Source organism: Salminus brasiliensis, chromosome 10 (assembly GCF_030463535.1).
Source record: "Salminus brasiliensis chromosome 10, fSalBra1.hap2, whole genome shotgun sequence".
Lineage (NCBI taxonomy): Eukaryota > Metazoa > Chordata > Actinopteri > Characiformes > Bryconidae > Salminus > Salminus brasiliensis.
In genome coordinates this window covers 29,676,748-29,690,668 of record NC_132887.1, presented here as the reverse complement: position 1 = coordinate 29,690,668, position 13,921 = coordinate 29,676,748, and the positions used below count along the sequence as shown (strand labels likewise).

Here is a 13,921-nt window from a genome sequence, read left to right as displayed (position 1 = left end):
AGAGCCCGAAAGCACAACCTAGAATGCTCAGCTGACTTCTGAACGGGTTCGGACCCTCCGTGTTCCAGGGTAAACACCTACTAAGGTAGAAATGGCTGTAGCAAGATTGTAGATAAAGCCACACAGGTTTAAGCTTAGACTGTGATGTTGAACGCAGCCCTGAGTGATTTTACACAGACCACAAGAAAAGGAATCCGACAGATAAAGCCTTGATCATATTATCTATCTAGTTGCTAAGTGACAAATCTAAAAGAGAAGTAATTATTTCCCCATCAGCCCTGTGTTCTATGGACAGGACATGATCTTCAACAATATACCATACACAGATGTTCCTTTTTTCCAGCTCAAGCACGACTGAAAATCAATATATTGTTTCTTAATTTATTTATTAAATTATTTATGATTTATTTTTGCTGCATTGGCAGTCTTCATCACACAGGACCCTGCCATGAAAGACCCAGATTTTAAAACACATGAGGGATTTCTGCTTTTTTTTTTTTGTCTGCTCTGTGCATCAACAAATCCATTGGTCAGTCACTAAGTAAGACTGGTCACAAGCTGGGATTCATGCACTTGCTTGAGGTGGTATCACACCTTATGATGGAAACACATTGACTGTAAAAGGACTGTTAAATAGGACTGAGCAATATGGAAATTTCTCACACCACTACATCCTACGGCACAATAGTGGCCTTTTTTTCATCTCATAAGTTCAAAGGAAGGCAAAAAGGACCAATATGGCAAATTATTGATGAAAAAATGAAAAATATTGAGTAACAAACAAAGAACAAAAGTACTGATGTACTACTGAGGTCATGCAGTTGGTCTGTGCTCTAGACGTACTGCCCAGATTTAAAGTATGCTCTGAAAAGCACAGTAGACAGACAAAGAAATGAATAAGTGCCATAACCTGATCATTCGGTCCTCGTGCGAAACAATGATGAGGCGAGAGTTGGACGTGGTGCTCTTACACACCGTTCTGATGTAAAATGTAGATATACAACAAGAAGCTGTTTAACATAAAGAGCACTGTACATTTGCAGCCATAGAGAGGTTTGTTATATTGTACAGAGATGGAGGCGACACCACGTAATTTGCATTGTTTCCCCCCAGTTATTTGCTCGAATTTTATTTTGACTGCAGGATCTAAACTAAGATACCATCAGCTCTGCAATTCCAGAGAACCCCTTAGTGATTTTAATTCTTAGTGATTTAAAAAAAAAATGTATTATTTAAGTACAATCATATACCCCATAATGCTTGTTCGGCTACAGTGGTCGACCACACATCAGCCGAGCACTAATCATAAAGGTCAGAAGCAATGGACCCGATCGCTTCCCTCACAGGTAGCTGAGACGAGTGCACATTAATATTACCGTAAGAGCATCTGATGCAAATATCTCCTGGACCTGTGGGCTTGTTTTTTGTTCCTGTTCACCACATTTGCCCTGTAGTCAAAGCAGTTACTATGGAGCTCTCGCAGACGACAAGACCAAGAGATCCTCAACAATAGGCCAAACATGTTTTCATTCGTTAAGATAACCCTAAACCAGAAATCATATAACATTATAAGCTCTCGGAAACCCAGTCATACAGCACGGCACATTCAAATTAAGAAGAGAATTAGCCAAAAAGTTGTACATTAAAAACAAAGCTAATTATATATATTAAAAAAAAAACAAAAAAAACATTCTAATAATGTCTCGAGTTAAAGATGCAGATAATGAACACAGGCATGAGTACTAAACACCTACAGCTGCATAGATGTGAAAAATATGGACATACCTGGACAGTGATGTGAACTGAAAAGCATTGGCTCTATAACCCAGGTGCTGAGTTTTGCGGAAGGTGAGAAATTCCATCTGTCTGACCACAAACACGCGACAGCGAAAAGATCTCCAACAAGTAAAACACACAAAAAAAGAAAGGCGAGCTTTGCTTTCCGCAGACAGACTCTGCCAAGTCTTGCCAATCACCTTAACTTCAAGACCAGCTTCAACCTGACTAATGTGAGTCGGTAGAGGAAACTGTGCCACTCCCCTACACAGAAGACACTCCTTTAGCACACCGTTAAAACAGCCCCAATCACGCCATTCATCATCAGTGTCTCCGATTCATCCTCTGACAAGGCGATACGCAGTCATCAGGTCATAAAACTTCAAAACTGAATTAAACGCCTCTGTACCTTCGCGCCAAGCGCTGGGAACGCCAGCCAGCACGGCGATGTGATGTGATGTGCCAGCAGAAGTGTGCTCTCTTGGTGACTGCAGAACGTAAAATGCTACGTGAGTGTTTTCCACAGAATGTGTCTTTATTAGAGAGGTTTTGTTTCCCTTTCATTCTTAGCCGATGTTACCGTGTGTTTACAGGGAAATGTGAGGCCAGGGCATTCACCCCATGCAAATCTCTTCCTTGTAGAGCAGACAGAGACGGCATAGAGGTGCGAGGCATGGCTCTGTAAGGGAACAGTTGGAGCACAATGTTCTCCATGACATCATATGCCAGGCCCTCCTCCTCAGAGCTGCCCTGAAAGTGGCTGTTGCCAATTCCACGCTTACTTGTTACATAGGGGAAAAAAAGAAGCCAAAAAATGTCAAGGTCAGCATTTTGGTCCAGGGCAACCATCTTTTCAGTCTTTAGGTGCTTTAGGTACTACACTCTTCAAAAAAGAGGGGGGGGGGGTCCAAATAGAACTGACAACCAATTGAAAGGCATATTTGAAAAAACAAAACAAAAAATAAATGAATAAATCAATCAATAAATAAAAGTGGTTGTATATATCGGCAGAAATTAAAAAACATCAGACTGACCAATATGGCAATTTTAAATGGTCAATAACTATAATAATGCAAATTACTACACTCAAAAACCCCTATTTGGACAGGATTAGTTGTACACAGGGAGGTGGGGTAATGCAATCTTGGATGTCATCAATGTTAATAACAACCCCAACCTAACCATGTAAAACTAATCCTGTTGGAATATATCTAAAACTACAATTAATGCTATAGAACAGTAAATACTACTACAGACAAAAGTATTGGGACACTTCAACCCCTTAATCAAGGGTATTAAAAAAGAGCTTATCCTGCTTTTGATGGAATAACAGTCTCTACTGTCCAGATACTAGATTTCAAAGCATCGCTGAGGATCTGACTGCATTCAAAGACAATGGTCAGTGTTAGTGAGGTCAGCCAGAGGTAGGCCACCCCACCTCATTCAAAAAGTACTGGATGGAGCATCATCATTCCAGAGAACACTGTTCCACAGCTCAATGCCCATGTAGCTCATGCCTAGGCATGACACCAATAGGTTCATGTTTATCTAATCCAGTCCTATTCTATAGTTCTATAGGCAGTACTTCTCTACAGGGACTAGACAAGTTTTTACACAGACGTGCCTCTAAAAGGAATGTCAGGTTCACAGGGAATATGGTATTTGTGCTGCTGTTTCCCTGCTGTTTGGTTATAGGAACTAAATGAATCGTTCCTATATGATCCTAATGAAATGTCAGCTTCCAGTCAGAGTCACAGCAGCCTCTGAAGTTCTGTGAGGAGAAGCATTAAAACCACAAAGACAGAATCATCGTCAATTTCACATGGATAATTTATCTTCACTCCTTTGATGTAGTAATCGCTCCCTAAAAATGGGAATATCCCGTGTACGCCTCTCAGACGGGAGGCCGGCAAACTGGAACAACCCTTTAATTTAGCAGCTTGAGCTTTCTGTGTGTTCTCACTTTCAGATTCTTAATCTTGCATTGGAGCCGCCAAGATCTGCCAAGAGGCGACACAGAATCCTTCATTAGGCTAGACAAAGACTTAATCACATTTCAGGTCACATCCATAGAACAGGAGAAGCACACTCAGACGAACACACGTCATAAAGAACCCCTCCTTTAGAGCTTTCGAGCAAAGAAAAGACAAAAACAGAGAAGTGCCTCTAGAAACTCTTCCTCCTCTTCAGGCTGCAAATAAAGACCAAGCTTCTGAAAACCCCAAGAGCAGTGCATAGTCCTGAAGACCTGTTCACCACGCTCTACAGAGCATGCACAAGAGGACAAATTCCATCACCAAACACCAATACACAGTCACTAAGCCATGCAGCTCTATGGAGATGAACTTTAATAGCTACACCCATCCTGTAGCTCCACGGTTACATGGTTACAAGCACTTTGTAGCTTTGCAGTTACTGACAGCAGCCTGTCTGCTGCGGTACAGTCTGTAAGCAAATCGAACATGGTAGTTGCATGTTAAATGTGTTTATCAGGTACAGCAGAAAGGCTGAGGAACATAATAACCTGCGCAGCAACACACGGTCACTCGGCCAGCCATTGTAGTATTACAAAGGGCGGCGGGATGGAAAGGGAGGGTGATGAGCTCAATAACTAGAAAAGTGCATTTCCTGAATAATGGCTTCACAGCTTAAGCGGTTCCCACTTCCAGCTGTTGCTACACAGTCACAAGGGTAAAACTGTTTGCCATTAGGGGTTGCTATGGTATCCCAGGTGGTTGCTACAGCAGTTGCTATGGTGTTGCTGGGGTGGTTGCTTTCATGACACAAGGTTCCTTTTTAAACTTGGAGATGTGAGATGAGTATAAGCCAAGTGTATAAGCTAAGCTGGGCAACAGTCAGTCAGCCTTTGTATAATTACAAATTAGCTAGATGGACAGAGAGGGTTATAAGCTCAAATGTACGTCAACATTTCCCTCTGTTTGGACAAATGAATGAAAATAATGAAAATATAGTGAAACACAATAGAAAAACAATAACAATCAAAAATGGGCAAGTGGTTACCTGGCTATGGCAGGTGTTTCTAAGTGGTTGCTAGGCAGTTGCATATAGTATCCCAGGAGGTTGCTATGGGGTTGCTAGGGTGATTGCTATGGGAAATGTACAATCATAAGAGAACTAGAACTAACACTAATCATATGAACATGTGTCATGCTCAAAGTTCATGAGACATTTAAGAAGCTCCTTCTTAAAGTTATACAACTGTGAAATAGATAGTAAAGGTTAATGTGGGTCTTGATTTCTTTGTTGTGTAAAAGCTGCTGCACACACTCTTCAGTTCCCCTTTCTGGAGTTTTTTCATTGTTGCCCATGACTTCTTTGTTTGTGTAAAAAAAAAAAAAAAAAAAAATGTTGGATGTATGTTGGAAATCTGAAACATTCAGTGGCTCTTCTTGAATAATTCGTAAAAGTACGTCAGAGTAGCTTACAAGGAAAAAGACTATCAGGAATAACATGTGATTCAGTTACCCCAGGAGTTATAGACTCAACATGTCAAGAAAAAAAATAAATAAATAAATAAAAAAATTCAGTGTCATGCAACATGGAGTAAATTTTTGATCTTTTATAGACGATCATTTTTGTGTTTAAAGTTTCCTAAATGTTATTATAAAGTAAACCTAAAAAAATAAAAATGCACCTCAAAAAGTGAATGCAGTATTTTTGCACTAATTGGCTATCTTGCTACTGAGCACCTCCTAGTTGAGGGGAGTAATTTACTTTTACACCACTGCTGTGTCATATCATAATCAGCTGTAAACATGCATTTGTTGACAAGCTAGCTATATATATATATATATATATATATATATATATAGTGGTTGGTGTGGCGCAACAGAGAACACCACTACATGCCACTGAGCTACCACACCACGTGGGAGACTGGGGTTCAATTCCCGGTCTGGGTGACTATGCTGCGCTACACCAATAAGAGTCCTTGGGCAAGACTCCTAACACTACACTGACCCACCTCTGTAATACAGGTAACCTTGTAAGTCGCTCTGGATAAGAGCGTCAGCTAAATGTCGTAAATATAAGAACCATGCCGACTGAGGCAGTTCACAGTAATATTAAACAACTATGATTGTAGAACACTGTGCAACACCAGTTCCTGAATTTGCTGTTGCACACACTTTCCAAGCTTACTTCTCCTGTTAAGCGACCTTTACAAACTATAATGTCCTTCCTACTTGCTCTGCAAGTAAGGCTGGATGGGTTTTGTTCAACAGAGCACAACAACAGCTAAAAAAGGAAACAAACACATTATACCTAATCATCCGTCTTGACTGTATAGTATGTATAGCAGTCTTGGCACGCGACATCGGTTGGGCTTTTTAAAGCACAAGGCCGGTTTAAAAGGCTACACAGATTGACACAGGAGAGGAGCGGAGTTATAGTTTTTGTTTATGTTGGTGGCACCATTAGGGACTTGCCAATTTTGGGATTATTACAGCAAATGTTGATAATCTGGGTTAATTTACTGATTTAATGATTGCATACATAGCAAAAGCTTTGATGTTTAATCCAATCCAAATAAGCAAGGATATTTCTTTATTAGAACTTCATTCTTAATAATACAGCTTTCATTTGATAAACTACAGCTCTGTGCATGATATCCTGGGTGCATTCATTTTACACATTTATTTGAAACTAGACTAGGGCTGAAAGATTAGTTTCTTTAAAAAGCTTAGTATTGGACGAAATACAAAGGAGCGTGTGAACTTCCTGTGTATGAACCAATCAGAAGCCGCCAATCATGCTATTAATTAACAAGCAGTTTGACACTAGATGTCAGGGAAAAGATGAGCAAGCAAGTGAGGCAGTGGACCAGCAGTGCTACAAAAGAAAAACGGCACATTGTGTGCATGGGAGTATTTGGCTTTCAGGAAAACTGCTGTGCATCAAGAACATGACATGTCCAGCATTGGTGCTACAACAAGACAATACTCAAATCCACAATCCTTTGAGGAAGCATCACAGACATCCATATGATGAGCACATATCTTTAAAAAAAAAAATAAATAAATAATAATAATAAAATAAATAAAAAGTCCAGCAACAACCCCCCCCCCCCAATCAAGCCAATGAGCTCAAGAATAAACATTATTATTGACTTTACTCCTCAGCTTATGTGACAAGATAAGTAATGCAAGATAAATAATAGTTGGTTTTAAATGTTTAATAATACAACTTAGAAAACTGCATTTCATCTGTGAACCCTGAGGATCTTTTCATGTGAGAAGTTTATAATTTAAGCTTATACTTGATTTTAATTTAAAGTTTATCATTTTATTTGATAGATATGTGAACCACTAATACAGGTTCGCAGTCAAAAATAATAGGTAAGGTCATTCGCAATGGCAATTAGATCATTTCCCCAAATCGTTCAGCCCTAAACCAGACTGGTTACACTAAAATACACTGATTGTGAACTTCTGAAGAGTAGTGTAAGCGTATCTAACAAACCGACAACACTGTATATTCTGATTTCACATTTCAGTCCAACTTCAGGTCTCACCATTTGGCCTTTTACCAGCAACTTAAACACTTTAGAAATGTTAAGTATCCCGCTCCAGTCAGATTCTAATTAAATTATTCTGCTTGGTTAAACAAGGAGCACATTCCAATCTTTAGAGGAGTTTAACCAAAGTGTAAGTCCTTAGTGCAGAGGAAATGTGTACATCTGACAGCAGGGAAACTAAGCACTCAACTCAGACTAACGTTCAAGATAGATCAGGCCAAGTCAGGACACTGGTCTCTTAGGTTAAGGTCAATCACAGAGCATTTATTACAGACTCTTGTAACTCTTAAGTGTTTAAAAGTGAAAGCAACTGCTTTCAGCATTCCATTTGGCCGCCATATGTTCCTCATCCCCACAGCTGAACCTCACTCCCTCAAAACACCCAAGACCAGCTGACTTCACAAGCCACCAAAAGTCATTAGCTGGGCTGACGCTATTTTTGTGCTACATATTCCATTGCCAACTTCCTCATTACATGGGCAGAGCTGAAATGTCACATGACACAGTTATCTTCACCTTCATCGTCTAAACCCCACAATTTCAGACCACTTAGCTTTTGCATTTCTTCACTTGTACCTTATAATTTGGAGAGATTACAGGGCTCAGTGTGGAGCTCAGTGTGTGCGATGTGCCAAACATGCAGATAGCTGCAAAAGGAACACAGCTAACAAAGACCAGGAGATATTTAACTTGCGAAAATTTTTAAGTCAGTCTTTCGGACAAGTAAAATCAAAACGTACAACATTATCTTCCAGGGGGTCCCGTCAAATCAAGTAGGAGGGAAGCAGCTAATGATTATCTTGCAAAATCAAGAAAGAAATTCCAGTAGGGCTGCCCCAACCAATGTCTGATTTGGGGATGGTCCTAGATTCCAAATGTTTGGAGAATACTCCACCATTTCAACGTAGTGACATGGATCTTCCTGAGAACCTGAGGGAGACGCTGTACCATCAACGGTTTACACATAAACAGGCTAGGTCCCAGATACTTTCCCAAAGACAGGAGCACTTTTAGCGGTTCCACCCTGAACTCCACTGCAGTCAATCCTTGCTTTCCATTGGAACAGCAGGAGCCAACAAAGCCAATTAACCCCACTTGCATTACATAGACCCCCCCCAACTCTTTCTGAAGTGCCTCTATTCAAACCTCCATTTCCTCCCAACAACACCGGCCATCTGTCTGGAGGGATGTCAGAGGTGTAAGCCTATTGTAAACGTTACCACCAAGACTGAAAATCCACAGTGGAGCCTGTGACCTTGTTAGCATGCTGGCGTGGAGTGAAGCCGGGGTGACTGCACACCCAGCGTGTAGAGGTGGGGCGGGTGTGGAGCATGTGAAGCAGAATGTGCAAGCTTTGGAGAAGGGTGAACCCAAAATGGAATTTAAGGCTGTTGTTTCAGTCTTCTCCACAACTTGGCTGAGGCATGAGGCCGGCCACTCCGGCTCACGTGACGGTCACCCCCTACAATTAACAAGCGGTAGCTGGAGCAAATCTCCATGGCTACACGAAATGCCTCATTTAGCTAATGTTCACAATAAGAGCCCTTCCCCAAGATAGCTCTTTCATTGCGTAATAACGAAAAGATTCTAACAAAAAGTGCAACAGTGCTGCAGACAGGCGAATGGCTAATCGGTCTAATCCAGTGAAAGAATTTTAGAAAGGGAAGCTATTGTGACCTGTAGTGAAAAATCACAAAAGAAAATAATGAGTCCTCAGAGAGAGGGGTGGGATTCGCAAAAGTGCAATAAAAAGACAGTAAATTCCTGCCCTAACCCCCTTTTGAATGCCCTGCAGGAGACAGATGAGGCAAAACACCATTCGTCTTTTGCTAGGCTGCAGCATTCATGCACGAGAGATGCTATTCTTCTCCGGCTGCAGTTAAATAAAGGAGGTTTTTGGCTGCCCTGAGCACTGACCCTGCAGATGTCCTGGGGCAGAGAAAGTGCCGAAAGAGCCGTGAAGGTTCCACGATCTTTATCATCCTGTTAGCGACATCATCTAGAGCTGGGTCATTCAGTCAAGTTTGATGGTGCCCATAGTTTTGGAGAAACTCCAATCCTTAGGAGATCCCAGCTGAATGGGTTTTTCAGGACACTCTCAAGCACCGCCCACTGTTTTGGGTCAGTTATTTTCGGAAGGAGGTCAAGGAAAGCCAAATGTGGACTATTTTACATTTACATTGTTCCATATAGCTTTATATAATATGTATATAATATTAGACGCTTCTCACATGACAACACAGACGGACATATTCCAAATGATGTACTTGGCAAACACCTGAGAAAATCAAAATTGTTTCCAGCCAATAAGTACACAGATCAGACCAAAATAAATACATATATAATAATAACAACAACAATAATATTAATGTTAATGTTTAAAAAAAAAAAAAGGGGGGAGGGGTCCAAAAGGTGGGTTGCATGTACAACCAGCTGTAGGTTACCTGTCCGAGTGTATTTCCCACATGGTTTTGGCAGCATAGACAGACAACGGTCATACCATTTACATACATGCCCATGTCTAGAGGAAAGGCAGCATCTACCAAAACAGTAAAAACACCAGCACCTCACATATTGCACTGTTTTCATGTTCCACATTAAACAACTTTGTTATATCTAAATTGATTTTCAGTTATCTGAAAAAACATGCAATTAGATGATTAATTTTTAATAATTAATTAAACGCATATGGTGCATAGTGGTTATCCACTTGTTTATTTATAAATATATATTTTTCAATGCAAATGGTATTTTACCATATTACTTACTTGCTGGTCAGATATATCAGTACTTCAGCACAGAACTGTATGTGTATTAAAGTGAAGGATCAACTGTTAAGTAGTAAAATTGAGGGACAGATGAAAGTGATCGACAGGGATCTTTAATTCTGGTCCTGAAGATCCCTAAGGGCTTAAATGTGGGCCTTAACCATCACAACTACATAACTAACATGTTAGTGTCATAGTAGCCTTTTTTTCCCCCATAGTTCATACTAAGAGGTTCCCTGAGGCACTACCGCCTCCTTTGCCATTTCCCATCTTAACCTGTCACTTCTTCATCCAAGCACAAAGCCCAACAAATCCTAGTAATAGGGCTGAATGATGCTTTCAGCACTTCCAGGATCAGGACTGAAAGAGGTGAAAGGTAAGCTTCTAGACAGACTGCAAACACAGATATAACAGACCTGATGGATCAAGCTCTCCTGAGAGCTTTAAAGGGAGTGTGTATGGACAGAAGTGGGTAAAACTTCACTGTCCCCAGTCCTGGCCTCTTTTTGGCTCATGTTGTCTATGCGACAGGAGGAGGCGGGCAAAGGGAGCCAATGACATACTGGCATTCCTCAGCCACAGACTACATCAATGCCAAGTGTATTCACTAGCCAGGCACAAAAAAAGACCCCCTCAAAAAGAATATCTCACAAATTTAAAAAGAACACTTTTTTTCAGGAATGTCAAATTACACTTTATATACGACTGGGTTTGTCTATTACTAAGCATTTCCACACTGGCTGTAGATTTACACGAAGCCAAGTCAAATCAAATCAAATTAATTGGTCTTGATTTTCAGACATTCCTGCACTTGTTTTGGTATTGCAGACGAATAAGTGCAGCCGGGCCAGATAAAACCACATCCTCAAAACCACAGATCTTGAGTCAAATGCTCTGTGACATGTACGGAGTTTAACACTACAGATACATATTCATATAACCAACAAGTTCCAACTGCCTCATACCATAACTTTTTGCTTTTTAGACATTTTATCTAGTAGTTTGTTTAGCTCCTGATGACTCCTGATTTCATATATTTTCATATATCTTAAACAGGAACGAAGTCAGGAAAGAAAACGCTGACTGATTCACAGATTTAGATTTGTCCTACCTTCACCCATCGAGCCCTGATGATGACGACGACGACAACTCTGACAGGACTCCTCTGGCATGTCACTCAAGCTTCAGAGACTACAAAAGCAACACAGACACAAAGACAAATCAGATACCAATACAATAGAAACTTAGTGTGCCAGATCATTTTCTGACACTCAAAAACAGATCATGATATCTGAGGACACGATTATATATACATACATCATAAAGGTCACATTTCTTTCTGGGGTTGGACAGTTAACAGACATACTACATTGCTAAGAAGCCATGCACGCTACGGCACTTTGTGGAGAATCTTCAGCCTGCCTAATCTGAATGAGTGAGCGAGTTACATGCAAAGTTCACGGGGACTTTTACGTCCCGAAAATGTACATACACCCAGACCACAAGCACAAGCCTGCTAGCCCTAGTCAAAGCTGGTGAAACTCCAGACTCTGCTAGTTATCATAATACGGGCTATGTAACACAGATTAATACACAAACCAGGCCTCAGAACAGCTCAATCCAGTAAAACTCAGGAATAATTACAAAAAATAGTAACTACTGAAAATAGTTGTTGTAGTTGTAAGCCCATGGGAGCCGTTGCAGTGCCCTAAACCAAACAATAAAGAACTCATTATTAAAACCACCACAAAAGGAAACTAAAAAATTTTTTTTAAACCACATCCCCAACCAAATGCTTCATACTTACTACTTATATATAAAGGAACAGCATAAAATACTAAATAAATGAATATACCGCACCTTTAAAAACTGAGGACATCCATGATATACTCAGAAAAGCATATTTTGATATTATTGAGGACAATGACTATGATGATTATGAGGGTGGTGGTGATTTATAGGCATCACAGCCATCACAGCCGGCACCTTGATGCCCTCAAAGGTAAACTCCTCCCTTGAATAGAGTTTTATATCTTTGTGAAGCACATTGCATAGAATAGAGCCTACAGTGTTGCTATTCCTAACTTGGCATGCTGCTAAAGCTAGTGAAGGAAAGCAGGAAAGCGCTTGCGTGGACTGTGTAATGCTGTGCAACCCAGAATCATATCTGTAAACAAATCAAACTGTATATCATTTCGAATTCTTTGTCTGAATCACTGAATAATTGGGACGGTAAAGTGGGAGTGTAAAGCAGCTTTGGGTGTCCACCCAACTGAGATTTGAGAACAAGCAGAGTCCAATGACTGTTTAAACTGATCCTGTGCCAATGTTTATGGACTATATGTCGCAGATATTGTTTGCAATCCTGACATGGACGCTACACATTTCTCTTTGAATTATAGATGTGCTCCAGAGGCTGTAAGACATTTCCTCGCTTAGGATAACAGGGTTTGTCAAATCCAACTGAATGAGATCAGGATGTGATTCGGTAAGTCAAATTACCCTTAAGATAAAGATCTTTAAAAGCTTCCTAGCCCTAGGCCTAATCACAAAGCTCCAATTAGCATATATACCAAGCAAACCTTTACTTCCCTCTACATATCTTATATCCACAGACCTTTGATGCAAAACAATAGTGTGTGAAAAATATTTGGACTTCTATATACATTCTATATCGATTGCGTTTCATGGCCTGTGCTTTCAGAGGTAACCGATCAAGGCCTAAAGGCATTCCAGCTGCCCCCTGCTTTGCCCTCTGCGCTGAGGGAAATGGCCGTGGAGCGCTTTCGGCCTTGGAGAGGGAAATTCCAGCCATTCCTGTGCACAGAGTAAATCAGTGTTCTGTGCAAGCTCGTGCCAGCCACTCGCCACCTCACTGTGGCTCTGTAGGCAGAGGAAGCCTTGGGGCCACTGCAGCTGTGAGGCATGATAAAGTTAAACTGAATTAAAAAATGCTGCAGACCAAAACGTTGGAACACTGTTCTCTTAGTATAGTATATAACAAATACATTAGGGCTGTGTACTGCCAAGAAACTGGCCACACAATATGTATTATAATACAGGGGTCCTGATTCTATATATTGAGATATACTGTGACTCTGTAAGCAAGTCAATATATATATATTATTTTATTTTTTATTTATTTATTTATTTTTTTAATTCTAGGAAAACTGACATAGTATGAAAAACACAAATCATGCATAAAGTCAAGTAAAAAAAAAAAAAGAAAGAAAAAGGCCGGCCACTGGTCGAAATATCAATAGGAGTTCTCGTAACTCAACATAGACAAAGTCCTGTCCTTTAAAAAAAATAAAATAAAATGAAAAACACACCAGTGAGCTTGTGGTTTAGCCACAAACATGGGTATCTTTCCTTGATGTGGAGATCTGTGCAAACTCATTAGCCAGAACAAGCTACAAAATTATATGGTACATGTAGCAATGCCACAATACCACTTATACTTTTTCATTGATTGAATCTTAAAGCAACATTATGGAACATTATTACCTTAAAATAACAGCTTCAAAATCATGTGACCTGTTATAGGGAGAACAGTGCCGTTATTGTTGCTACTCCAGGCTCAGCACGGTAGAAAGTTCACTATGTATCTTTGGCTAACTGAGCAAGAAGAGACTCACAACAACTACTAACTGTCGCATAATGCTGCTTTAAACCGCTTCACAATCATTGTGACGCTCCTTAATCACAATGTATTAGGGAGAATAGAGCCCACATTGTTGCTACTCCTGGCTTGGCATGCTGCTAAATATAGTGAAGCGGGAAGAAAAATGCGTAATGCTGTGTAACCCGGAATGATATTGGTCACCGTGACAGTCCACAT

The 13,921-nt window shown here is 40.4% G+C and overlaps 1 protein-coding gene across 1 annotated transcript in view; it reads right to left on the bottom strand.

The window, feature by feature from the left end:
• The window catches only part of LOC140564362 (pleckstrin homology domain-containing family G member 3), a 62,128-nt gene that overhangs the window by 38,197 nt on the left and 10,010 nt on the right, over positions 1-13,921 (bottom strand). Inside the window, exon 3 of the mRNA XM_072689754.1 lies at positions 11,192-11,271. Coding sequence (XP_072545855.1) covers positions 11,192-11,252 — 61 coding nt within the window. The 5' untranslated portion in view covers positions 11,253-11,271. The remainder of the gene's footprint in view (positions 1-11,191; positions 11,272-13,921) is intronic.